The following is a 25733-nucleotide window of genomic DNA, read 5'->3' on the forward strand; positions in this document are numbered from 1 at the left end:
AAAGATTTTGTTTCAATCTCTGTGATGATATCTCTGCTGCATACGAAAGTTAATTGCGAAAACTGTGATGCAAGATTTATTTGTTCAATTTTTGTAAACAACTTTTTAATCTTCGAACCAGTAATTCTTGCATCGCTAAGGCAACCGTTAAGGTATCAACGGATAGTCGGCATAGTCTACCTACCTCTAACAAAACTATTTTCTTTATCATAATATGCGCACAAGTCCCAAGCTTTCCGTAAGAAATAACTTTTTGTTGCTTTAGAAATCACTGCTATGAACAGTGCAGACGATAGGTTCATCTAAGTCGCAGTGAATATCGCATTTTCAGTGTAGAAACATCCTAACATTTGTTAGTAAAAGTAAATCGAACTAAAAATGGCCCCAGTCTCATTAGCCGAGCATTTGAGCGATCGTGACAAAATGGTCTTGGAGGCAATTTTTACGCCAACACAAATTGGCTCAGATGTTTCATTCTCATATGACGAAGAACTTCCGGTTGAGCTGAAGGGTAATGTTTGTGCGGCCTGTGAGACCTATTTCGACGAAGTAAAACCATTTACTTCCAGATCCGATCGAAGAATTGAATGAAACTGTTATCGAATCAATGGATTTGGAAGCAAGAGCGATAATTGCTGCTCAGGAAAACCGTTACGACGATGCACTGAATCTATTTGGAAAGGCAATAGACGTGACCCCGGCAAGAGCTTCACTTTACAACAATCGAGCACAAACGATGCGTCTTCTTAACGATGATACAGGTAAGGGAGCTGACAGGGAATTGTGTCAGATTCTCGAAGTGCGTTTTAAGATGAAATCTGCCATTCTACGGAAGTCGGAGAAGCTCTCTAATTCGGTTCCGTTTCTCAGGAGCACTAGCCGACTTAAACACAGCGTTAGAATTGACTTCTCCTGGTAGAACGAAATGCCAGGCTCTGTGTCAACGAGGTTTGCTTTACCGCAAGCAAGAGAAACTCGATGAAGCAAAACTGGATTTTACCGAGGCCGCTAAATTAGGCAGTAAATTTGCGAAGTCACAGGTAGGAAACTCAACTTTGTATTAAGGATGAGGCTGTACGGATCTCCCTTCATAAACAATTCATTCCAGTTGATCGAGATAAATCCGTATGCGGCGCTTTGCAATCAAATGTTGCGTGAAGCTTTTGACAAATTAAAATGAGCCCTGGCGAGTCACGTGACCAGAGCAAGATGCACAACGCTCTCTTGTAAAAAGTTGAAACAAATAAAAATTTTCATTGGGAATTTTCCGTTACACATATGATCGCTCGTCTCTTAGAAAATTAGTGGAAAAATGTCCGAACAAATGCGTCCCTGTCGTTCAATCTTCAAACAGAAAGGTAAGGCCACTATGAAAGTGAACAGCTTTCCATTTCCCATCTCGCTTGCGCCAAACGAGCGTTTCGTCGGTTTCTTGAAGGTACACCCGACCTGAATATGTCAAATATTCGGTCGATCGAACGTAGGCAATGTACGCAGTTTTACTGCTCAACAAATACACCCAAGGCTTTGATATTTGTGTGTTCCATTCGGTGTAGCCTTCGACCGGAATATTTTCGGTAAAGAAATGTTCCAAATCGATTCCCAACAGAACTTTGCCGGAACCGAATGCTGTTACCTGTGCGAAGAAGATTTGGACTATTAACTGTTACAGGCGAACAACAGTCGATTTGTGGAGTTACATTCGTATCACAAAGTTTTTCAACGGTCGCCGAATCACGAGCTTCGCATGCATTGATTAGCTGTTCGGTTAACTTGATGATCTCTTTCTTCCGCACTGCCTCGGAGTCTTGATCTTTGATTGAAATTGAGAATTTTGAATTGACCCAGCGCTGTTATCTCATCTGTTCCTTTTCATGCAAAAGGAGCAGATGGATGCTCGACAGTGAACTAGGGAGCAAGAAGTGGGCACATCTAACGATTTGGTAACATTGCATCATTGGAAGTTCCCACGTTCATGCAGGGTTTGTGTACAGGCACTGATTGGTTACAGTCAATTCAAGTTAAGAATTGTGAAAAGTAGGAAATGAATTTACATTTCAAAGATGCGAAATGCAATTACGTTTGTTTGGGATTATGAAGTACTCGCAGGTTGTGAAAAAAAGGCTCGAAGCAGGTCAAATTACAGGTCTTTCAAAATTAACTCAATCGCATTTGTAGTCGATGTCATGGGCTTTCCATTGTGCAAGTAGCTTACACGCTCCCTAAAGATACATGTGCATCGAAAAGCCATTGCAATCCATGCTGCAAATCTTGTCATTATAGATCAACAATCCTCTACAATAGGGCGTATCGAATTTTTAGAATTTTAAGGGTCGCGATAGCCTGTGTGCGGAAAACGTAGATCATTGAAAACTAATTCCAGGCATATGGTTGATGGATCCGAAGGTGCCCGGGAAGAAGTCCCCCCGGACGACTTTAACTTTCAAATGGTCATAACTCGGAAAGTTGAGAGTATTTCTGAAAACAATGTTCTAGCAGGATGTAGAGCGTTAAAAACTCTACAAAACTGCCAAAGAAACCGATGGTCCAAAAGGTGTGTCTGTCGAGGTTTTCTAACATCGAAAGTTCGACATTTTCGTTTTTGACTTTTATTTCCTGAGAGACAAATTATTAACTTTAGCTTTTGGCATGAGGTTGTAGAGGAGGTCGAGTACTACCAGTACACTAGGCATTGTCCCGGTCAGCGATCCACATTAATGAATGAACTTTTTAAGTGTACCCACGTCGCCCACGAAGCCAGTGCAGACACTGTAACCGGTGTTGCTGTGTCGAGGTAACCTTGGCCAGTAAGTGCACATAATATTCCATAACAGTAGCTGAACTCTTTTACAAAATATTTGGGATCTCGATTGACACGGTATACCACGAAGTTCGGCCTTTTGTAAAAAGCTACTGTTATGGAATATTATGTGCACTTACTGGCCAAGGTTACCTCGACGCAGCAACACCGGTTACAGTGTCTGCACTGGCTTCGTGGGCGACGTGGGTACACTTAAAAAGTTCATTCATTAATGTTGAAAAAGTGGTTTCGGATGGATCGCCGACCGGGACAATGCCTAGTGTACTGGTAGTACTCGACCTCCTCTACAACCTCATGCCAAAAGCTAAAGTTAATAATTTGTCTCTCAGGAAATAAAAGTCAAAAACCAAAATGTCGAACTTTCGATGTTAGAAAACCTCGACAGACACACCTTTTGGACCATCGGTTTCTTTGGCAGTTTTGTAGAGTTTTTAACGCTCTACATCCTGCTAGAACATTGTTTTCAGAAATACTCTCAACTTTCCGAGTTATGACCATTTGAAAGTTAAAGTCGTCCGGGGGGACTTCTTCCCGGGCACCTTCGGATCCATCAACCATATGCCTGGAATTAGTTTTCAATGATCTACGTTTTCCGCACACAGGCTATCGCGACCCTTAAAATTCTCAAAATTCGATACGCCCTACTCTACAAGTCGATTGAGTCAATTCCCTAAACCTTTGCTAGAAAGTCAACAAGCCTCGCAATATGTTCATTGCACATTTATCGCATTTCCATGTCTGCAGTTACCTCTCTTAACCATTGGGGTACCCGGCTGACCGTAGTTGTCTTGCAATCGATTCACATTTTTTAAACTACTGCCCGAACCCTTTTTGAAAAATTTCTGAGCTGCTACGGCTGCGAGAGCAAGTCCCTGAAAATTAAAGAGAAATGTGTCCCACATCAAATACTTGCGGAAACAAGAAATTTAAGTGCGACATGATCTTAATGCATCAAGATCAGCTACAAACCCGTTCAACAAATGTAAACCTAGTGAGGGATTCCTTTGGAAAACAGCCTACCGAATTTGGACGAATTTACCAGTGTGTCTATACCTTTCTAGAGTCTAGAATCCAGGCATTAGAAATCCCAATGGAAAATGCGCCCGATTTCGGTAGGTTTCAAAAGAATCCCTCCGTAGGATTCATTAACATCTATATCGATAGCTATAATCCAACTCCGAGAAATATTCCTCTCATTGCAGTTGGCTACCAATTTTGTTTTTGTCAAAAACCTGAACTTACCCTGAATTTACGCCGTGCATTGAATTTCTTCAGATGGCCTATAGTCTTAGCTAAATGTACCCTTGGTGCCACTACTTCGGGTTGACGGATCCATGGATGTTTTAACGCTTCACTAGCTGTAATTCGTTCATCAGGATTCAATGTTAGCATTCTTTTAACAAAATCTTTTGCTTCCGCCGAAATGGAATCCTTTCTACTTGTTGGGTACTGTTGAACCGATAAAAGAGAAACGTGAACGCTTGTTTCACTAGAACATGGCATAATGTACCGTACATGGTAGACACCAGCCTTGATTTTCTTATTCAAATCATTTTCAGTTCTGCCAACGAAAGGTTCATCACCGATTAGCAACAGATACACTATTATGCGGGTGAAAATGGTATTTATGGAAATTGAGAGCTCTAATCTGTTCCCTTACATATAACACCACACGACCACATATCAACAGGCTTTCCATAGTGGTATCGTTCAAGAATTTCCGGTGCCATATATAAAGGAGTGCCGGCCATGCCGAACCATCCGCGCTCATCACCACGTACCTCCACAGCTAATCCGAAATCGGCAATCTTGATGGAGCTTGGTTTCGTTTTGCTGGTAAGTAAAATGTTTTCCGCTTTTAGGTCACGGTGCACAACCCCATTTTTGTGGCAGAATTTGACGGCTTGCAAAATTTCTTGCATACACTGTGATGCAAGCACTTCCGAGTAAAATTGCAGATTCGTAACGTCATGGAATAATTCACCGCCAACAACTAAATCGAATACCAAGTACAATTGGTCCCTTTCATTAAACGTTTCGAGTAATCGCACTATGTTTGGATGTTGCAATTTACGGCATATCTCTGCCTCGTACAGGACATTCTGTTTGAATGTATCCCCCGTTATGGAAGCTCATCGGTAATGAGAAAAACTATAAAATTACAAATCCTTACTTGCAGATCGACCTTTCCCATAGTTTTCTCTATAATTTTTACGGCGAATTCTTCGCGTGTCCTTTTTTCAATGCAACGCCGAACTGTTCCGAAAGCTCCTTCTCCCAATTTTTCATAGGTTTCATAGTAATTTTTAAACATTTTTTGCAAAACAAAAAAATAATTTTTCAGTCAAACTGAGGGCGATAATTTTGTGTAAATGTTACGGACTACTGAGCTTACATTTGCGTTTGGGGTGGTAATTTTCCGATCGGTAGTGAGCAATTAAATGGTTCTCTCCGTTTACTGACCGGTTACGCTTCAACAAAGGAAGCAATTTTCCGTTTCGTTCCATACTTTAAGACTTGATTTCCACTTACGAAAAAACAGCATCGTTTTGTCTCCGTTTAGCTAAGCCACGCCTCGTTTCTTTTGTTTGTCAACGGAAAGAAAACTGAATGCTTTTTTTGTAAGTGGAAATCAAGACTAAGTATGGTTTCTACTCAACAAAAAGGATTCCGTGAGAGAGCAAACTGTCAAGTAGACAAAGCAAAAATAGAAAGAATTCAATTTTGTGTCTCACGCGGAGTACTTTTTTGGTAAGTGGAAATAAAGCATTGAGCACGAACCACACTACACCCCGTTTACTCCAAGGTTCTGAAAGAACCAGGTTAAGACAACTCTGAGTTGATCACGATGGCGGTGACACACAAATTGCGTTCAGCGGCTACGAAGTTTATATGAAAAAGGCAACGTAACAAAAACAAAATTCCGAATTTTCCTAAAAAACATTTTCTTCAAGTTGATTTAATCGAGATATATGCAAAATACACATAGGGCCGAGTAGCGGGCTTAGTCCAAGAACCCAAATTTTTTTTTCCAACAACATTCTATTTGGTGTTCGATTACCCTTCAAATGAAACAAAATTTAGGAAAATCGGATCAGATTTACTCGAGTTATATGCAAAACACACTTAGGGCCGTGGAGCGGCTTTTGTCCAAGGACCCAAATTTTAATTTTTTTTTCAACAACATTCTATTCGATGTTCAATTACCTTTTAAATGAAACAAAAATTAGGAAAAACGGATGAAATTTACTCGAGTTATATGCAAAATACACTTAGGGCCGAGTAGCGGCCTTAGTCCAAGGACCCAAATTTTTTTTTTTCAACAACATTCTATTCGGTGTTTGATTATCTTTCAAATGAAACAAAAATTACGAAAAACGGATGAAATTTGCTCGAGTTATATGTAAAATACACATAGGGCCCTAGTAGCTTTTCACTTCTAAGGCCCTAACTCACGGTCCACTCACCCGATTTTAAAAAACTTTTTTTTCCTGGATTGGTATTGACAATACCTATCATTTGCCGTGTCATTTACATTTCCATCGTTTATTTTGCCATAAGTATCACCAAAAGACCTTAAAGCACTTAGGCGACCCTAACTCACGAAGGGCCGACCCAAATATGCCCATCTTCGAACTTAGCTTCACTATTTTGACTATCTTTCAGGAAAAAAAAAATTTTTGAAATCGGATTTGATTTACTCAAGATATCGACGTGACGGACAGACGGACAGACAAAATTTTTATTGCGGATTCGTTATCTATGAACATAGGCAAACACTTTGCCCTTACCGTCTGCTTCGAATTCGATCAATTACACACGGCATCGTAATCCTATAAGCCCCTTTGTACTTCGTACGAGGCTAAAAATTGCCGTCATTTTCGGCCCGATTACATGAAAAACATAATATAGCTGAAATTAACTCACTTCGTACTCTAAACAAGGTATTGAAACTTGACAGTGTGTCAAACGAAATAGTATTGAGGGATTTTTTAAAAAGTGGACCAGGCTCCGTTGAAACTTTTTGTTAGCGAAGGATTACTTACATGGGTGGAGGACCTCCACTGTGCAGGTTCAAAAATCGAAAAACGGTGTTTTTAGCCCCGTACGAAGTACGAAGGGGCTTATAGGATTACGATGCCGTGTGTAATTGATGGAATTCGAAGCAGACGGTAAGGGCAAAGTGTTTGCCTATGTTCATAGATAACGAATCCGCAATAAAAATTTGGGCCGTCTGTCCGTCTGTCCGTCTGTCCGTCACGTCGATATCTTGAGTAAATCAAATCCGATTTCAAAAATTTTTTTTTCCCTGAAAGATAGTCAAAATAGTGAGGCTAAGTTCGAAGATGGGCATATTCGGGTCGGCCCTTCGTGAGTTAGGGCCACCTAAGTGATTTAAGGTCTTTTGGTGATATTTATGGCAAAATAAACGAAGGAAATGTAAATGACACGGCAAATGATAGGTATTGTCAATACCAATCCAGGAAAAAAAAGTTTTTTAAAATCGGGTGAGTGGATTGTGAGTTAGGGCCTTAGAAGTGAAAAGCTACTAGGGCCCTATGTGTATTTTACATAGAACTCAAGTAAATTTCATTCGTTTTTCGTAATTTTTGTGTCATTTGGAAGGTAATCAAAAGCCGAATAGAATGTTGTTGAAAAAAAAAAATTAAATTTGGGTCCTCGGACTAAGGCCGCTACTAGGGCCCTATGCGTATTTTACATACAACTCGTGTAAATTTCATCCGTTTTTCGTAATTTTTGTTTCATTTGAAAGATAATCGAACACCGAATAGAATGTTGTTGAAAAAAAAATTAAATTTGGGTCCTTGGACTAAGGCCGCTACTAGGGCCCTATGTGTATTTTACATATAGCTCGAGCAAATTTCATCCGTTTTTCGTAATTTTTGTTTCATTTGGAAGGTAATCAAAGGTCGAATAGAATGTTGTTGAAAAAAAATTAAATTTGGGTCCTTGGACTAAGGCCACTACTAGGGCCCTATGTGTATTTTACACTGAACTCGAGTAAATTTCATTCGTTTTTCGTAATTTTTGTGTCATTTGGAAGGTAATCAAAGGCCGAATAGAATGTTGTTGAAAAAAAAATTAAATTTGGGTCCTCGGACTAAGGCCGCAACTAGGGCCCTATGCGTATTTTACATACAACTCGAGTAAATTTCATCCGTTTTTCGTAATTTTTGTTTCATTTGAAAGATAATCGAACACCGAATAGAATGTAGTTGAAAAAAAAAATTAAATTTGGGTCCTCGGACTGAGGCCGATACTAGGCCCTATGTGTATTTATACTCAATAAATTAAAATTTTAGGTCAATTCGAAATTTGTGTTACATTTAAAAGGAACGTCGTACGGGGCTTCGTAATTGCGCTATGCGCAATTTTTAAGACGTACACATTTCATAAGAATTTTACTTTACCGACGTTTACGGGCGCAGTAGGTTTACGGTAAGAGTAGGGCGACGGACGAACTAGGGTCACGTACGCAATAGATGTACGGGTTTGTACGGGGCTCAGTCGCAGCAAACGCTCCGACTGTTCTGACAGCTCGTTTGTCTATAAATTACTGCCGCTACATACTAAGAAACTTCATGTGTTCATTGGAGAGGTGCTGTCCGGGAGATACGGGGCAAGCACAGATATCTTACATGTTCGAAAATAACAAAAGAAATGTTTCAGCCGAAGAAGGTCGGAAATTTTGATGAACTTCAAAAGGTGATATCTCGCACCTGGCGAATGTTTTTCTTTAGATTAGTGGACTCTTTACTGTTCAATGGAACATTTATAAACAGTCAAACATTATTTATATGAAATCAGTTCGATTGGTAACGATACCTTTCAAGTTCGCGTTTTTAATGTCATTTAATCCCCTTGGTGGATTAACCTTCATTTTACAATTACAGCTTTATTTTCCGACCGACTGGCTACAACATCTAAGTTTTACGTTTATTTTCCCCCTGATCAAACATACACTCTTGCTCTGCCGCAAAAAAGAAAAACAATTAAATTATCAAACATTGCACTTTCACCTGCCATTGTACGCCAATTTATTATTTATCTCATCTGTAGGCATAATGTTAATTGACATCAGATTGAAGACAATGATATGAAATAAAATTAAAAATTGTTGTCTTTAGCATCATAAGTGCGCGCGCGCTCATGGTAGAAGGCATAATTCGAAACATGTATGAAAAATATGCCAATAATTATTCACCTTATTTAACGATTGCATTTAATCACTTTTCATCGGCTTATGCTTTTACGGAATTTAGAGCACCGCACACTTTCCGGGACAATGTGGAATTTCAACAAGCGTTTCAACGACTTTGACCAGACATGAATATAATAAGAATTCTTGTACATAAGACGTACGTACAAGAAGACAATCTTGTTACGGAACACACAATTTCTGAAAACTATATGTACAGTAGTGCGATGAAAGTGTGTAAATGGATTTTCGCACTAGTGCGTAAAAGTGACGGTTGAAAAATGACGATCCCACTACTGTACATAAAATCTGTTCTTAACTTGTACCTAACCAAGATTTTTAGGCGTACGATATCGAGGGGAACATTACCAATGGAAGAAATTACCATGTCCAGTGTGATCTCTAAAGCGACAGCCATTAGTTATTTACGCAACCGAGTGATATACATGCTTTTCTAGAACCTATGCCGCAACTGGGTTGAGAATAATATTTTTTTCGACCTAAGCTAGAATCGTTTCTGATTTTTTGAGCCGCATATAAGCGCTATCCGACTAATAGTTCGAAAAATATTATCAAAAAACCCATTGTCACCACTACCACTAGAAAATGTTGAGGTGTTGCAAAGTCAGCTTCTCTGCAAAGTTTTTTAACATTCCCTAAAGTGCCCATTCCACTTAAAAAAAGTACTCCGTGAGAGAGCCGTTAGAGCGCCGTGAGAGAGCAAGCTGTCAAAGAAAAATTGAAAAAATTCAATTTTATCTCTCACACGGAGTACTTTTTTTGGTAAGAGGAAACTAAGGCTGCGAGCGCACTTACGCCGTTTAGCACTCCGTTTACGAGTGAACAATGGAAGCTCCTCCCACTTTCCATTGTTAAAACGTAAACGGAGAGCTAAACGGTGTAAGTGCGCTCGCAGCTTAATGCTTAGTTTCCTCTTACCAAAAAAAGTACTCCGTGTGAGAGACAAAATTGAATTTTTTCAATTTTTCTTTGTTTATTTGACAGTTTGCTCTCTCACGGCGCTCTAACGGCTCTCTCACGGCGTACTTTTTTTAAGTGGAATGGGCACTTAAGCATAAGTCGAAATCAACCGAGAATCTTTTTTGAACACGTCGTTCACACATTTTAATCTTTTTGAAAAAATTCTCGTCATGGCACATTGACCCAAGGCTGTAAACTTTGGAGAGGTCACGCAGATCGCCATTTTATTAGATACATACGCGGGAACACACCACTTCTGAAGATTTTACATTTAAAAAAAATCACCACGGCGACGAGAATCGTCACAGGAGTTGAATTTTTGTATGAAATCCGCCATTTTATCTTCAACTGTGGTGTGTCACCCGCGTATCTGTATCCAAAGTTCTGAGAGGAAACCTGTTCTTTCAGAACCTTGTCTGTATCTGCGTGACCTCCCCAAAGTTTACAGCCTTGGGTCAATGTGCCATGACGAGAATTTTTTCAAAAATATTATGAAATTATTATGATAATGAAAATCAGTTGAGTAGTACCAGAGATGGAGTAGTTAAGCTATTTTCTTAAGTAATATTGCCTTCGATATATTGTCAAACTCGGCTTCGTCTCGGGTTGGGAATTTTCAAAAGTTCCAATTAGGCCCATGCTATTTTAAAATTATCTATTGCGCTTAACTAATCCCTATTCTGAGCTCTGTAAACGAGTCTTACAAGAGCCCAACATTTTTACCTTCTTTGTTACCAAATGGTCAATCATCGCAGTAAGATTCATTCTCAAAATAATTGATGCGATCGGGTCAACATAATGTTGAACTTATGTTCGGGTGTCTTATTCCACACACATAAGGGAAAAAAGAGAATGAAAAGAGAAAAACAAATTGGCACGCGCCTTGTGGTTTCTATTCTGTTCATGTCCTTGTTTTTTTTATTTCTTCTTTTTTATATTCATGAATTTACATATTATTACGTATAATACTGGATGGTGACTGCATGCTATGCTTGCCAACGAATTATTTATGGCTTTCAACGATTTTTTACACCTGCTTACAAAATACCAATAAAATTTAATATCAAATCACGAAAAGGTGAAAGAACTTCTTCTTTCTTTGAAGATTTTGTTGTTGTTGTTATTTTGGTTGATTTTATCGACGATCATCAAATGCATTTTCCGTCTAAATGCTCTAATGTACGAACGTAAGAGAGTGGCATATAAACACAATTGAGAGGCAACGCATAACATGGACTGAAATTTTGAAGATGAAACAACACCCGAAAAAAATTGACTGAACTTATAGCTTAGCCATAATGAAGAGGCGAATACGAAAAACGGTCTCTCTTTCTTCAATTAAATGGAGCAATTATTCTAAAATGCTCGCAAAAACTCAAATCACGTCCTGGCAATTTTCTCTGAGAGTTGTTTGCGGTTCATCAAAGAAGTGGTCTAATGTAATTACATCAAATAAATATACGAACGTGGTTGCGAAGCAGTTATGTGCAATTTTCGCGTCAGCAATGCCATTACAGTATGTTTTATAGGCCAAATTTAAAAGATTTTTGTCGTGCTTTTCATTTCAAGACAATCATTATCACTCCAATAAGGAAGTGGATTGCACATTCGGATCTGAAGTTATCGTCTCAAATCGCATGCACTTAAAACCGGCGATGATTGAACCGGTTGACGGGTTGCATTATTCGCAGAAAAACACACATTTCAGAAACTAACGATTGACAGAATGAATTGACAACGCAGGTGAGAAAATAGTAACTTTCTCACCTCAGCTGAAACTTCGGAAGCCTTTGCTTTGAAAAACGTCGGGAAAAAGTAGGAAATTCCATTTTTTTGGGTGAATTGTGTCACTCGCTACACTCTGGCGTCTGGCCACAAGCAAAAACCTCGAAAATCTTAACTTTCATATTGTAGGCAATATGGGCAAGCGCAGATGAAGATTGTAGATTTCAATTGGGACCGAACGTGTACTAACGGCTATTGAATCTGAGGCAGAATGGGAATTTCTGCGAGTTGTTTTGGAAAATTATGGATTCGGAAGGAAGTTACATCTTGACGAAAAAAAAATTAATTTCATGATTGCATGACTTTACATCCATCGATACAGTTATCGCGATAGACAGCCAAATGCAGACAGCCGAATGTGTTTTGTCAATTCATGTTGAATTTACAACGGGAACATCTTTACTGTATCGCTTGCTTATTTTCGTTTCGTTGGTAGATAAGTGGAGGATTTTATCACGGCAGTGTAAAATAAACCAGGTAGTAGCAGTTCATTTTTGAAACGTCAAATAAGGGACCTAATACACTGTATGAAAATGAAGTTAATGAACTCAAATGAACACTGACGCAAATTGAAAAATTTTATTCGCAAAAAAAGGCTGCTAAATAATTCAGTTCCCTAGTCAAATCAAGCGCTTCTGCCTGGTTTACTTTACTTTGCCGTGCCTTTATTTATAGAGAAATTTCAACTCATCCAGAGTGAGGGTAGTCCGTTTGATATTCATTAGCATTCATCTCAACGTACTCATCGCTTAAGTTGATGGAATGCTGGCAACGAAACTAAGCTGACCTGAGTAGTCACTAAAAACGAGTTTCTCTATTTTATAAAAAAATTTCTGGTCTTCCTTCCAAACCATCAAACAATGGCCTCGACTCTGGACTAAAGTTCCAACAGTGCAGAGCACTATGTCATCAATCTTTCAATATTATGTTATTCAATGTTATGGTACGAGAGGTGGATGTGAAGCAGCTGCACACGCAACGAGAACATTTGTCAAGAAAAACAGAACAGGTCGAGCAGTAGTCCTGAAGATAGACTTTCGCAACGCATTCAACGAACTGGACAGAGACAAATTTTTGGAAGAAATGCGAACGAATTGTCCCAACATATACCCATTTCTATACCAATGCTACCATCACTGCTTTTCTATGGCGAGGACATGATATGGTCAGAGAACGGAGCACAACAAGGAGACCCATGCGGCCCATTGCTATTTTGTTCAGCAATTCAAGCTACGGTAGCGGCCCTAATATGAGAATTTGTTGTCTTTTATTTGGACGATGGAACCATTGCAGGAGAATCGGAAAACGTGCTACGTGATTTCGAAACAGTCATAAACGAAGTGCGAGCTCTACTTTTGTTTGGAAGTCGACGCGGAGATTGTCAACAAATTCGAAGCGATGTCTCCTGGAATTATAATAGTGAACGAATTAACACTCCTCGGAGCACCGATCACAGACAACGCTTTCGTTAAAGTTTTCAAAGACAAGTTGGATCAGTTAAAGCTTCTCTTCGGAAGGCTTACCAATCTGGATAACTATCAAATTGCGTATTACCTACTGAGAAACTGCCTATCGATTCCCAAATTGGTTTTCCTACTAAGAACGTTACCCACGTGGAACAACATCGAGTCCGAGATTTGGCTTTACCCGCTTTCCTGTTAGTATTATGTTACATTTACCCACGCTCACCATTGACGAAATATCCGGTTACATGGATGGTATTAACGCATGGCAAGAACTGAATCCCGACTCCAGTCACCCAGAACGTCCCCAACTGCAAAAACAATGGGATACAATCCAAATCGACCGTTTGTTCAACGAACTACGCTTCGACAACGACGAAGAAGTGGCGAGAATTTTGACAATCAGAAAACCTGAATCTGGTGCATGGCTTAACGTGCTGCCATCACGGAATCTAGGAACTCTACTCGAAAATAACTCATTCAGGATCATTATCGGACTCAGATTAGGCGTGGATATATGTACACCACACCTTTGTCGCTGCGGATCGATGGGTTAAAATGCAAGAAGAGCGCTGGAAGAGGACCAAGACACTCGGACCTCAACAACACCATAAAACGAACCCTCACCACAGTAGACATTCCAGCCAAATTAGAACCGCCAGGGCTATTTCGAGAAGACGGAAAACGGGTCGACGGAATAAGTTTGATTCCATGGCACAAAGGTCAGACACTGGTATGGGATGCCACTTGTACCGACACATTTGCCCCCAGCAACTTACGTTAAAACACCAGGGCAGCAGGAAAAGCAGCTGATGACAAGGCCAAACGAAAAGAATCCAAATACGGAACTTTGATCGACCGAAATTACCATTTTGTGCCGCTTTCAGTAGAAACCATGGGAACGTGGTGTGAAGACGCAATTAAATTTGTCGAAGAATTAGGAAAGATGATAGAGCTGAAGACTAACGATCCAAGGTCAAAAACTTTCCTCAAACAACGCATAAGTATGGCCATACAGAAGGGTAATGCGGCAGCGGTAATGGAGCATGGAGCCTGTGATTTTGTACTAATGCTGCAATAAATTTTATATTAGAATATTATGTATCCCGGCCCGACACATCAAATCGTAATTTGAACAAATAATCAGCCTTATCATTTGAAATACAATTTAATTTTCCATTCCCTGGTGCTTTGAAACAGGTAAACAAATAACAATTTATTGGAAACAGGACACAATTTCACCGGACGCAATGATTTCGTTTTAAAATCAAATCCAAAACTCCATAGATTTTAGGATCCTAAGCAAGGCTATATATTGTTGGGGATGTAGCGCCAACCGCTTTTTTATTAGATGTAGGCTGCCACCCCACTTCTGATGGTTTTAAATACAAAAGTTGAGAGAGTGATTCAATACATTTTTTGTATTTCGCATAGTTAACTCCGACTGTGACTTCGCTATCTCCCCAAAATTATACTCACTCAAGAAAGACTTAAACGTGATGGGAATGTACACAATTCTCGCTCACTGCACGTAGCAGATTAGTAGAATATTCTGAGTTATTTGCAAACAAACGAGATAACTTCTCGTCTTAATTTTACTACTCGAATCAATCGGAGTTCAAAATTTTGTCTCACCAAATTTAATAGTGATTGAAAACGGTTCTAATGAACGAAAAAAAAAATTGGCGTAACGTACCAAAAAACGGACATTAGTTTTGAGTATAGGGACTCTAGGTGCGGTATAATCAGTGTTCAGTAGAAACTTCAATTAATTTCAGCTCCACTTGATACTGCACCAAATGCAGTTTTGTCATTAAAGTTTCCATTATTTCCATTTTTTTTGCAAAGAAACCGAAATGCTCGTCGGTTTTAGTGAAACATAAATTCTAATTAATTACAATATACCCATCCCTACCAACGCCGCATAACTACAATATCAATTTTCTCCTCGACGTTTCGCTCTGGCTAAAGCATCGTTACGGTTTTCTCGTTTGAAATCTTTTAGAAAAGTTGTTGCTTCTTCCATCGGACGACCGAATATTGTTGCTGTTACTATGCATACTGTTGTGTTCGATGCATTCGCATCCCACACATGAAAATCACTGTCGTTCACATAAAAAGTGCTCCCAGTTGGAAGGATTTCTGGCAATTCGTCATTCACCTGCAACAGAAAGGAATGTCAAGTAGACGAACGAGAACGTTTTCGGATTCATTTTTTTCAGTTATGATTTCTCATGTACCTGAAAAAGTACTTCTCCTTTAACGACATAACCGACAGCCGGTCCTGGATGAGTATGTGCAGGAAGTCCCGTATCACCAGGTGGCATAGTTATTAACAATGTTGTAACAAGAACGTTTGGTCCGACATTGGGAACCACTAATGGTTGGTCGAGAATAGCTGCGACAACATTTTGAACGTGCAAAAATATTTGAATTTTTCTTATGTCACTTGATTCGAAACTTACTCTCGATCTGCAGTCCTTCGGCAATGGGTATACCTTGAAGAAGCAAAAATAAGAATTCGATTTCAATTGTGATGTTAGTGCAAAGATTTACATTCCAGTTGGAAGCATAGCAATACTGTAATTAGTATCAACATTAGGGATTTGATACTTTGCTTATTTGTCAAATCGAAGTTCCCGATAAATAGCCCAAATTCGATAGATATCCACCGACTCTTTCCAAGCGACTGTGATAAGACAGACAAACTATGTCTTAAGTAATGAGATTTACGGCTCTCTCACAGTCTCAGTTGACAATGCCGACTACAGCGACCCCGATAGGACAGCTGCGTCTAATTAAATGCGATTCTAATCTAATGCTGAAGCTAAAGGTCTAAGCATGGAATCATATTCTCAATATAATAAATCGAGTTTCGTTGACGGTGCTAACTTCATTCTAATCAGTAAAATTAGTGTCTATTCGCAACTCTTTTGTTTACAAATGGTGTACTTTGACCGTATTACCTTTTGCTGGTTCGCTGATGGGTCTTAATTACAGCTGTGATTCTATGCAACATTGTAGTTGACGATTGAACGGACACGGTCCATGAAAACATAATCGACTTATAATAGCACATTTTTCAGCAACTTGAATGTAGAAATGAAACGCATAGTCACTATTTATACTAGGTTCCACGTTTTGGTTGGGTCAGGTTTCTTGACTGATATGTTCTTAATAGATTTTTGTAATTGTAACAATAGTATCGTAGATTTATAGCATCTCAAAGCAGCTATTTGTCTCGGTTTGTCATAAATTGTTCGCTCCTTTTATTTTATTGAAAATCAATTTTTAGAATAGACAAAGGCAACTTATTTCTACATTTTCAAACAAAAGATGCTTCAGTATTGTTGTCGGCGAAAAGACCCTGTAAAGAGGACGTATTCCTTGCCTACCTCCTGGATAAAAATTAAACTCGTGTGAATACAGCCCTCGCTTCGCTCTGGCCGCCAAGCTCGCACTCGTTCAAATTTTCTAGATTATAAGACTTTTTTAGCAAATACATCTACTGAAAATTTGCCCTATTTGCTCATGAATAATTCAATTCAATTCAATTCAATTAAACACGCGAAACATCCAAAAAAAGCCGACCAAGCCTCACGTACAATGGTACAATGTACTACATATTCCTAGCAGTCATTTCGTCTACAGTTTTGATGGAAGTAGTAGAAGTAGTGACTAAAGCATCGCGTTGGTCATCCGCGTAAAACCTCTAAGATAGCTAAGCGATTACTACTCAGGACTATGCGATGTCTTTATTATTATTATTATTATCCATTTATTTCAAGAAAAAAATATAAAGGTCACAGTTTCCTTTCTCTAATTATTACATAAAAAAAACATTAAAGCAAACGTTAACAAAAAGAATAAGTCAAAAAAGGAAAAATTAGCCTGCGTAGCTTCAATTCGCAATTTTAACGATTCAAAGAAGCTACGAAAAATGTCTTTGGACATCGACAATGCATCTGGCTAAAATGGTAAACAATTCATTTAAGAGTCAATTCGCCAAAACTTCAACCAAGTTGTATGAAACATGAAAACAAGCCATCAGCGATTTTCGGCGGGTACACAGTAATCGATTCAGGTGATCCTCCTGAGTCATTTGCAACAAAAAAAAAATCCTCGAAATAATTATGTTTTCACGCCAGAAATCATGAAAAAATGTACTGCGCGAGGGTGACCAAAATAGTTTTTGTTGCATATCACCAAGAATACGTAACGCATTTATCTGAAATTATGGTCATTGGTAGAGGTGTTGACGCCGCATAAGCTGGCCTTTAAAACATTTCGAAATTTTTCGTGTATGTGGTGCAGTAGCTATTTTGGGGGAAAAAAATTCCAACTTTTGCAGAGTGTTTTCAAAAAGTTACAACGATAGACTTCGAAGATATGGGTGTCGTTGGGTAGGTAGTGACCTCTACTATCCATGACACCATGAACCTACCGCGGCACGATTTTCATTGAGCTTCAATTTTGATTGAAGTATACTAACACAAAAATTCTCTATAATTCCACTTTTCTTCGCGTCTATTTCAATTTTTCTGACGTATGTGACAATTTTAAATCAGGGCTGCAGTTACTGGCACCTTACGCTTCGGGAAATTTCGTTTAGGGCCTATAAAATTTGAAAAAAAACCAACTGATTCAATTGTGTCATATGTTCCTCGGGTATCTCCAGACTTCCTAGTATGGCCAGTGCGGTACTGTATAAATGTAAAATATGTCGAATTTTTCGTATTCGTACATTTGTGAAAATTTTCCAAATCCTTCCGGTAAGTGGCTAAAGTACAAAATATGATTCTAATATGCTAGTAAACACTTGATACAGTGCCGCACTGGCCATACTAGGAAGTCTAGAGATACCCGAGGAACAAATGACACAATTGAATCAGTTGGTTTTGTTTCAAATTTTATAGGCCCTAAACGAAATTTCCCGAAGCGTAAGGTGCCAGTAACTGCAGCCCTGATTTAAAATTGTCACATACGTCAGAAAAATTGAAATAGACGCGAAGAAAAGTGGAATTATAGAGAATTTTTGTGTTAGTATACTTCAATCAAAATTGAAGCTCAACGAAAATCGTGCCGCGGTAGGTTCATGGTGTCATGGATAGTAGAGGTCACTACCTACCCAACGACACCCATATCTTCGAAGTCTATCGTTGTAACTTTTTGAAAACACTCTGCAAAAGTTGGAATTTTTTTCCCCCAAAGTAGCTACTGCACCACATACACGAAAAATTTCGAAATGTTTTAAAGAACAGCTTATGCGGCGTCAACACCTCTACCAATGACCATAATTTCAGATAAATGCGTTACGTATTCTTGGTGATATGCAACAAAAACTATTTTGGTCACCCTCGCGCAGTACATTTTTTCATGATTTCTGGCGTGAAAACATAATTATTTCGAGGATTTTTTTTTGTTGCAAATGACTCAGGAGGATCACCTGAATCGATTACTGTGTACCCGCCGACAATCGCTGATGGCTTGTTTTTAAGTTGTTCGAAGTTTTGGCGAATTGACTCTTAATCATTTCGGTCACAACCTTTACCGAATGTACTTCACCATTAGGGTGGCTTGTATTTCCATTTTTTTAAAGGCCTGACCCCAGGCTGTACTTAGAATTGAACAAGGAATCCGAAACAGCTTTTTTTTCAAATTTGAAAATTTGATTTTTTCCTTGACTCTAGGCTGAGTTTTGATTTTTGAGGTCGTAGAGCAAGACTGCACACATTGCTGACTGATATATCAAGCATTTGGGATCAGAAGGCATTACTACTAACTGTAGTTAATAGCTTAGGAGCCCAGTTAAAAAATACAATAAGGTCTACGTCTTCACTCGGGCAGAGTGACTCTTTCAGTGTTCTCGACTAAGACATTTCGACCAAAAATTTCAACAAAATAAAATCGACAAATCATGGCATAAAACGTCGTGTGAGGTATTTCTGAACAGATAATCTCATAGGGAATCTAGTGCGGAAAAGTTTTTTGTTAACGAGTTAGAAATACTCTCTCAGAAGCCCTGTTCCTGAAACCCAAAATTGCCAATTTTTTGTTAGAGTTACATAAAGCAACTTTTTAAAATAAAAACAAATTGAAAATACGACCCACCCTATTCACTCTAGCTGATGTAGTCTTATCTATCTAGTTAAATGTTTGTTGTAAGTAACGAAGTAAAAGATTTTGAATATCAATGTGTTGAAGGTACTTAAATCAAAAGAAGAGGATTTGACCTTAGCAACACTCTCCATTTGAAACAACGTTTCGTTCTTGTTAAATTCTCTAACAACTGAACCCAAACACTGTTCAAAATTAGCACGGTTTTAATCAATTAATGTGTGCAACTTTTCAGACGATTAATTTATAAATGCTGCATCATGTTGAATGCCACAAGCAAACCATAACATACCAAAACTACGTAATACTTTGTTTAATACATTAAAAAAAATCAACCAACGATGAAACGAAAATATGATCACCTCTTACAAAATCCAATTTAAACGCACCAATACACTAGCGGCTATCAAAGGGCACGTGGATAAAAACGAATGGCAACAGCTGTGATCATACACACATTATTATATATGGGATTCATAAATGAAATAACGCGCGATGACTGCAAGAGAATAAACGACAACAGATTGTCGGAAAGCATATGTCAATTTCGTTGGTCTTTTACAATAAACATCGGACCTAATTAGAAATCAAGAGCAGATTTATAAAAAAAAGAACGTTTTATGGGTAGGGTGGTGTACATCACAGAATTATATTTTTTTCATTCTTTCAGACGAAGTGATTTTACCTTAACAATAATTGTATTGTCTGGTCCGATGTCTAGTCCTGTTGGTTGGTATACCTACACGAAAGTATTTTTTTTTTTGAAAATAATACTGATGTTCGTTTGTAGGGATAGAGTGAGAACATTTTCTTTATTTTATTAAATAAAGCGACTCACACTGTAATCGTCTCTGACCTATTGTTATTGTTGTACAAATCTTCTAGGTTGTGGAAAGCTTACAAAAATACGGGAAGCGATTGTTGCGATTTAACGGATTTGCTGAACACGGTGCAGTGTGCGCAATTACATTTTTGACGAACAATTTATTATTTGTAATTGAATTACAGGAATTTAAATAGATTGTTATTCCACTTGAATATACTAAATGTAACATGAAATATCTGTGAATGTCAAAATCTTTTACTTCATTTGTTCAAACATTCACTTTGTTATATCATGGGCGCGCGTTAGCATAGCGCCCGTGACGCAAGTCCTATTACTAGAAAAAATTTCAAAATTTTTTTTTTGTCGTAGACCATATATACAGCAAATATTGAAGTTCTGCAATTCAACGACAAATGACTCCAAATTACCATTAAAAAAAAATAGGCGTCCGTACGAGTTCAACGAGCTATCACACGTTCTTGCAGCTTAAAATTTGGCCACGCAAAAAATCTTCCAAGAAGCCACATTTCCATACATTTTGGTCAATTTCAGTACTTTAAATGAAATGAAAAAATCCTACGTTACTTTGTTAGTCCGTCCGTCCGTGTTTCCTATCTTCTAAAGTCTTCTTTAGATTTTGTTGAAATTTTGGGAGTAGATTCTAGTCGTCATTCTAAGACATTCCAGAAAAAAAAATTTGGGTGGAACCGGCCTCGTTTCGGAGCTAGGGCTCCTCGAAGTTCCCATATAGGCCCCATATAAGAACACCTTTAAGTGTGTGTGTGTGGATGGGAACAGATTTGTTCGCTTTTGGTATTTGGTAAGCTCTGCTGGCCTCAATTTTTAGCCCCGTACGAAGTACGAAGGGGCTTATAGGATTACGATGCCGTGTGTAATTGATGGAATTCGAAGCAGACGGTAAGGGCAAAGTGTTTGCCTATGTTCATAGATGACGAATCCGCAATAAAAATTTGGGCCGTCTGTCCGTCTGTCCGTCTGTCCGTCACGTCGATATCTTGAGTAAATCAAATCCGATTTCAAATTTTTTTTTCCCTTTAAGATAGTCAAAATAGTGAGGCTAAGTTCGAAGATGGGCATATTCGGGTCGGCCCTTCGTGAGTTAGGGCCACCTAAGTGATTTAAGGTCTTTTGGTGATATTTATGGCAAAATAAACGATGGAAATGTAAATGACACGGCAAATGATAGGTATTGTCAATACCAATCCAGGAAAAAAAAAGTTTTTTAAAATCGGGTGAGTGGACCGTGAGTTAGGGCCTTAGAAGTGAAAAGCTACTAGGGCCCTATGTGTATTTTACATAGAACTCAAGTAAATTCAAACCGTTTTTCGTAATTTTTGTGTCATTTGGAAGGTAATCAAAGGCCGAATAGAATGTTGTTGAAAAAAAAATTAAATTTGGGTCCTCGGACTAAGGCCGCTACTAGGGCCCTATGCGTATTTTACATACAACTCGAGTAAATTTCATCCGTTTTTCGTAATTTTTGTTTCATTTGAAAGATAATCGAACACCGAATAGAATGTTGTTGAAAAAAAAATTAAATTTGGGTCCTCGGACTTAGGCCGCTACTAGGGCCCTATGCGTATTTTACATACAACTCGAGTAAATTTCATCCGTTTTTCGTAATTTTTGTTTCATTTGGAAGGTAATCAAAGGCCGAATAGAATGTAGTTGAAAAAAAATTAAATTTGGGTCCTTGGACTAAGGCCGTTACTAGGGCCCTATGTGTATTTTACATATAACTCGAGCAAATTTCCGTTTTTCGTAATTTTTGTTTCATTTGGAAGGTAATCAAAGGCCGAATAGAATGTTGTTGAAAAAAAATTTTAATTTGGGTCCTCAGACTGAGGCCGATACTAGGGCCCTATGTGTATTTTACATATAACTCGAGCAAATTTCATCCGTTTTTCGTAATTTTTGTTTCATTTGGAAGGTCACCAAAGGCCGAATAGAGTGTAGTTGAAAAAAAAAAATTGGATCCTCGGACTGAGGTCGATACTAGGCCCTATGTGTATTTATACTCAATAAATTAAAATTTTAGGGCTATTTGAAATTTTTGTTTTATTTGAAAGGAACGTCGTACGGGGCTTCGTAATTGCGCTATGCGCAATTTCTAAGATGTACATATTACATTACATAATAATTTTACTTTAACTACTTTAACCGGCGCATAGGCTTACGGTCAAAGTAGGGTGACAGACGCACTAGTTTTTCCTAAATTTAGCATTTTTAAAATTTTAAATTTCAATTTTTTTTACATTTTTCAAAATTTTTTAAATTTTTCAAATTTTTTTTAATTTTTCCAAATTTTTTTAATTTTTTTTTACACTTTTTAAATTTTGCAAAATTTTGCGTCACAAGTGGCAGATGTTGAGGAAAGTACTTTTTTTTAAAAATAGGCAAGAATATGTCCTAATACGTCTGAACCATCTGCCACTTTGTGACGGAATTTTTTTTTGGTAAAATTTTGTTTCTAGAATTTCTTTGGTCAAATTTTTGCTGTTACAGTTTTTGCGTACAAGCGCAGAATGCGTCACCTCCAGCCAGTGCCTATATTCGCGAAAATATTTTCACGAATTTTCTCAAATTTTCGCGATTTTCTCAAATTTTCACAAAACACTTTTTGCGAAAATTCACGAAAATTTTAGAAAATCGTGAAAATTTGAGAAAAATTGTAAAAATATTTTCGCGAATATAGGCACTGCCTCCAGCGATATCAGTTGTTTTGGAAGTATGCACAGGGACTTGCGTCACTTTTACTCTTTTGAGTGTTTTTGACTGATAAGACTTAAGACCACATTATCCAGAGCTCATCGCCTGTCTCTGTTGTCTGTGAGATCCGGGTTCAAGGGATTAACTGTTCTCTCTTCATCCAAAGGTCACAATATCAACAACAAACGACTAACTTATCGCTCAACAATTTCTTTTAATAATGCCAAAATCCAATTCACTAACATATATATAGTATATTTTTTACTGGTCTCTTGAAGAGACCGACTCTTTCGAATCCCAACTCGGACTGCTAACTTTGGATCGATCGAAAAACTAGCAAAACTCGCTTGACCGAAATATCAAATTCGAACTCGAATGAACTGCAACTGGCACAGATAAATTTTCCGCGAGCGTTGCATTTTATTCGCGAATTACTTTATATGCGCGCCCGGCTCGCATTGCGGATCGCTCGGCGTGTTAAAACGCTTTTTATGTACAATTAAAATTGGTATTGGTTGGACAGTCCAGAATGGATTCGTAAGTAGAAAGTTGGACAGTCCAGAAATAAGACTCGCGAAAAAAGTTGGACAGTCAAGAATTGATTCGTAAGTAGAAAATTGGACCGTCCAGAAATAAGAGTCGAGGAAAAAGTTGGACAGTCCAGAATTGATTCGTAAGTAGAAAATTGGACCGTCCAGAAATAAGAGTCGAAGAAAAAGTTGGACAGTCCAGAATCGGTATAAAATATATTATTTTATTAAAATGGACTGCCCGTTTTAAAGACACGCCTATTTCACTTAAATAAGACACACCTTTAACGTTAACATTTTGAACTTAAATTGAAAAGAGGCGGGTCTTTTCTTCTACAGGAGGCGGGTTCTAAATTTTGGACTTGGACTATCTTCGGACATGTAAATCAATATTTACTTGAATTTACCCGTTACGCGTTATGCAAATCATTAAAACAAAGTTCAATGATACAGGTGAAATGGCCTGCCAATAGCATCTACGAAAGATTTACATTATATCGAAAGAAGTAGTAGATTCGAAAATAAAAAACAAGCGGTTGGGGATCCTAAATATCTGGTAAGACGTACGAAACGCGTTAGTAATCTACTTATTTTCAGAGATAAAGATACAAGGAAAGTTGAAGAATACAAGGAAAAAACAGTTTTTATCATACCGACAGCAGACAGCGAATATATTCAAGTACCGGAAATTACACAAACAAAAAACTTAAAAGTTGAGTCTTCTGACTCCTACAATTTCCTTCAATTCATTGATTTTTTGTTGTTGACTTTTAATTACAGCTTGAGCCTCCGCAAGCTGGATAGATTTTTCAAAGTGTAGTTCTGACATCTTCTCCAAATCTATCTGCAGCTTTTGGATTTGTTCTTTGAAATCTTTTCTGTCCGAGTCAATGAAGGTCGTCAGCCCTTTGTATAAGGCATCGACTTTCATTGACTGGTATGTCGGTTGTGGAGGGGGTGGTGGTGGTGGTCTTGTGGGTGGTGATGCGACTACTGGTGGTTGCGATGGGACTGCTGGGAGTTGCGATGGGACTTCTGGTGGTGGCGGTAGAACAGCTGGCTGATTTCTGGCCGGACTAAAGCCCAGGAGTACCCGATTTTCTTGCAGCCTTGCCAATACACCTGCCATCGCCGGATTCACCAACTTAATTGCGTCGTTGATGGACTGGGCGTTTCCATTGTTAATTTTTTTAAGGATGGTCGGGTATGTACTCCCCATGAGTTTTCCTACCATTACTTTTGTAATTCTGTGGGTTGTTGTTACCAAAGCGATGGCGTCTAGTGCCATTGCTGACGTTCCATTGTTGACTGCAATCTGGTAAGCCTCTCGTCGGAAATCAGCTTGAAGCTGCACCACTTGAATAGGAGAAGTCAAAATTATTCTAGAGAATTACTCAGAGACAGTAAGACGAATCTCGAAAAACGCGCGAAAGTAGCAAAGTATTTTAATGTTTCGTCGTTCAAAACCAAGTCCATTGAAAATAGAAATCCATTGGAAAATGTAACGACGCTTCAAAAGCGAGGGAAAAATTGCTCGGGCAAATTGTGGGACAGGGAAATCTTGCAAAATCAGAGTGTGGACGAATAAAAATTGACAAAGTGTTGTATTGCTTTGACTTGACCAAAATTGTTGAAAAAATTTCTTTTATTCAACGAAGGGCGAACGAAACGTGTTACCGTTTACGATTCGTGACGAAACGTTTTACCGTTTACAATCATAATGCGGACGAACAACAGGACAAAACAATGCTGATTTCGGCGTATCACGCCATCATCAGTGCACCTATGTCTTGCGATGACTATGTGCATATCAGCACGACACAAACGAATTGTATCGATGCTTTTTGAAGTTTGGCATCGCAGCTGTGGGTGGCGCCACGGCTGCCATACTCTGCGCGGTTTTAGTAACAATTTATTTATTGTCACTAAAATTACCGAAAAACAAATTGTCGGATGTGAGAGATCCACAAAAGCTGTATGTGAGAGATATAGCACAAAAAACAAAACAAAACAAAGAGTTTTAACAAATGACGAAAAAGTATATATAATGCTCGTACAATTGAAGTGATTGCTCTCTTCAGAGAGAGAGAGAGGATAGAGAGAGAGAGGAGAGAGAGAGGAGAGAGAGAGAGGATAGAGAGAGAATAAACTATCTGTATTGAAATTTCCAGTGTGCCCATGATACGGAATGTTCCCGGTTGCTGGCTGACGACAGAACACCATGCAACTTCATCACATCGTACATGCCATTGCTAAATAA

At 38.5% G+C, this 25733-nt stretch overlaps 3 protein-coding genes and 1 long non-coding RNA gene across 4 annotated transcripts; 1 reads left to right on the top strand and 3 right to left on the bottom strand.

Moving 5' to 3' along the window:
* The first annotated feature begins 243 nt into the window (after positions 1 to 243).
* On the top strand, positions 244 to 1279 carry LOC119072780 (tetratricopeptide repeat protein 36 homolog). The gene is made up of 4 exons (XM_037178068.1): positions 244 to 511; positions 570 to 761; positions 871 to 1040; positions 1109 to 1279. The coding sequence occupies exons 1-4, from the start codon at positions 379 to 381 to the stop codon at positions 1178 to 1180; spliced, it is 567 nt and encodes a 188-aa protein (XP_037033963.1). The 5' UTR covers positions 244 to 378; the 3' UTR covers positions 1181 to 1279.
* LOC119072779 (calcium/calmodulin-dependent protein kinase type II subunit delta-like) lies at positions 1272 to 5219 on the bottom strand. The gene is made up of 7 exons (XM_037178067.1): positions 4995 to 5219; positions 4482 to 4923; positions 4337 to 4422; positions 4064 to 4270; positions 3570 to 3693; positions 1701 to 1813; positions 1272 to 1636 (listed from the first exon to the last, which is right to left on the bottom strand). Exons 1-7 carry the CDS (start codon positions 5133 to 5135, stop codon positions 1340 to 1342), a joined length of 1410 nt encoding a protein of 469 aa, XP_037033962.1. The 5' UTR covers positions 5136 to 5219; the 3' UTR covers positions 1272 to 1339.
* Positions 5220 to 5754: 535 nt separating this feature from the next.
* Positions 5755 to 25293, bottom strand: LOC119072782. The gene is made up of 3 exons (XR_005086922.1): positions 25158 to 25293; positions 16237 to 16242; positions 5755 to 5768 (listed from the first exon to the last, which is right to left on the bottom strand). It is a non-coding gene; the product is annotated as an uncharacterized LOC119072782 (long non-coding RNA).
* LOC119072781 lies at positions 14452 to 15945 on the bottom strand. Its single transcript, XM_037178069.1, has 4 exons — positions 15827 to 15945; positions 15736 to 15768; positions 15511 to 15668; positions 14452 to 15431 (listed from the first exon to the last, which is right to left on the bottom strand). Exons 1-4 carry the CDS (start codon positions 15867 to 15869, stop codon positions 15207 to 15209), a joined length of 459 nt encoding a protein of 152 aa, XP_037033964.1. The 5' UTR covers positions 15870 to 15945; the 3' UTR covers positions 14452 to 15206.
* Positions 25294 to 25733: the final 440 nt, after the last annotated feature.

This window comes from Bradysia coprophila (genome assembly GCF_014529535.1).
Source record: "Bradysia coprophila strain Holo2 chromosome IV unlocalized genomic scaffold, BU_Bcop_v1 contig_84, whole genome shotgun sequence".
NCBI classification, from domain to species: Eukaryota; Metazoa; Arthropoda; class Insecta; order Diptera; family Sciaridae; genus Bradysia; species Bradysia coprophila.

Excerpts from the sequence above, each read along its gene's own strand:
- LOC119072781 (XM_037178069.1), bottom strand. The coding sequence starts at position 15,869 with ATGTTGATACTAATTACAGTATTGCTATGCTTCCAACTGGAAT. Across the intron at positions 15,669-15,735 it reads CGAAGGACTGCAGATCGAGA|CTATTCTCGACCAACCATTA; the intron begins GTAAGTTTCGAA and ends ATGTTGTCGCAG. Across the intron at positions 15,432-15,510 it reads AAGGAGAAGTACTTTTTCAG|GTGAATGACGAATTGCCAGA; the intron begins GTACATGAGAAA and ends TTTCTGTTGCAG.
- LOC119072779 (XM_037178067.1), bottom strand. The coding sequence starts at position 5,135 with ATGTTTAAAAATTACTATGAAACCTATGAAAAATTGGGAGAAGGAGCT. Across the intron at positions 4,924-4,994 it reads TGGGAAAGGTCGATCTGCAA|AATGTCCTGTACGAGGCAGA; the intron begins GTAAGGATTTGT and ends ACATTCAAACAG. Across the intron at positions 4,423-4,481 it reads GTGGTCGTGTGGTGTTATAT|TGTATCTGTTGCTAATCGGT; the intron begins GTAAGGGAACAG and ends CCCGCATAATAG.
- LOC119072780 (XM_037178068.1), top strand. The coding sequence starts at position 379 with ATGGCCCCAGTCTCATTAGCCGAGCATTTGAGCGATCGTGACAAAATG. Across the intron at positions 512-569 it reads ACTTCCGGTTGAGCTGAAGG|ATCCGATCGAAGAATTGAAT; the intron begins GTAATGTTTGTG and ends ATTTACTTCCAG. Across the intron at positions 762-870 it reads TCTTCTTAACGATGATACAG|GAGCACTAGCCGACTTAAAC; the intron begins GTAAGGGAGCTG and ends TCCGTTTCTCAG.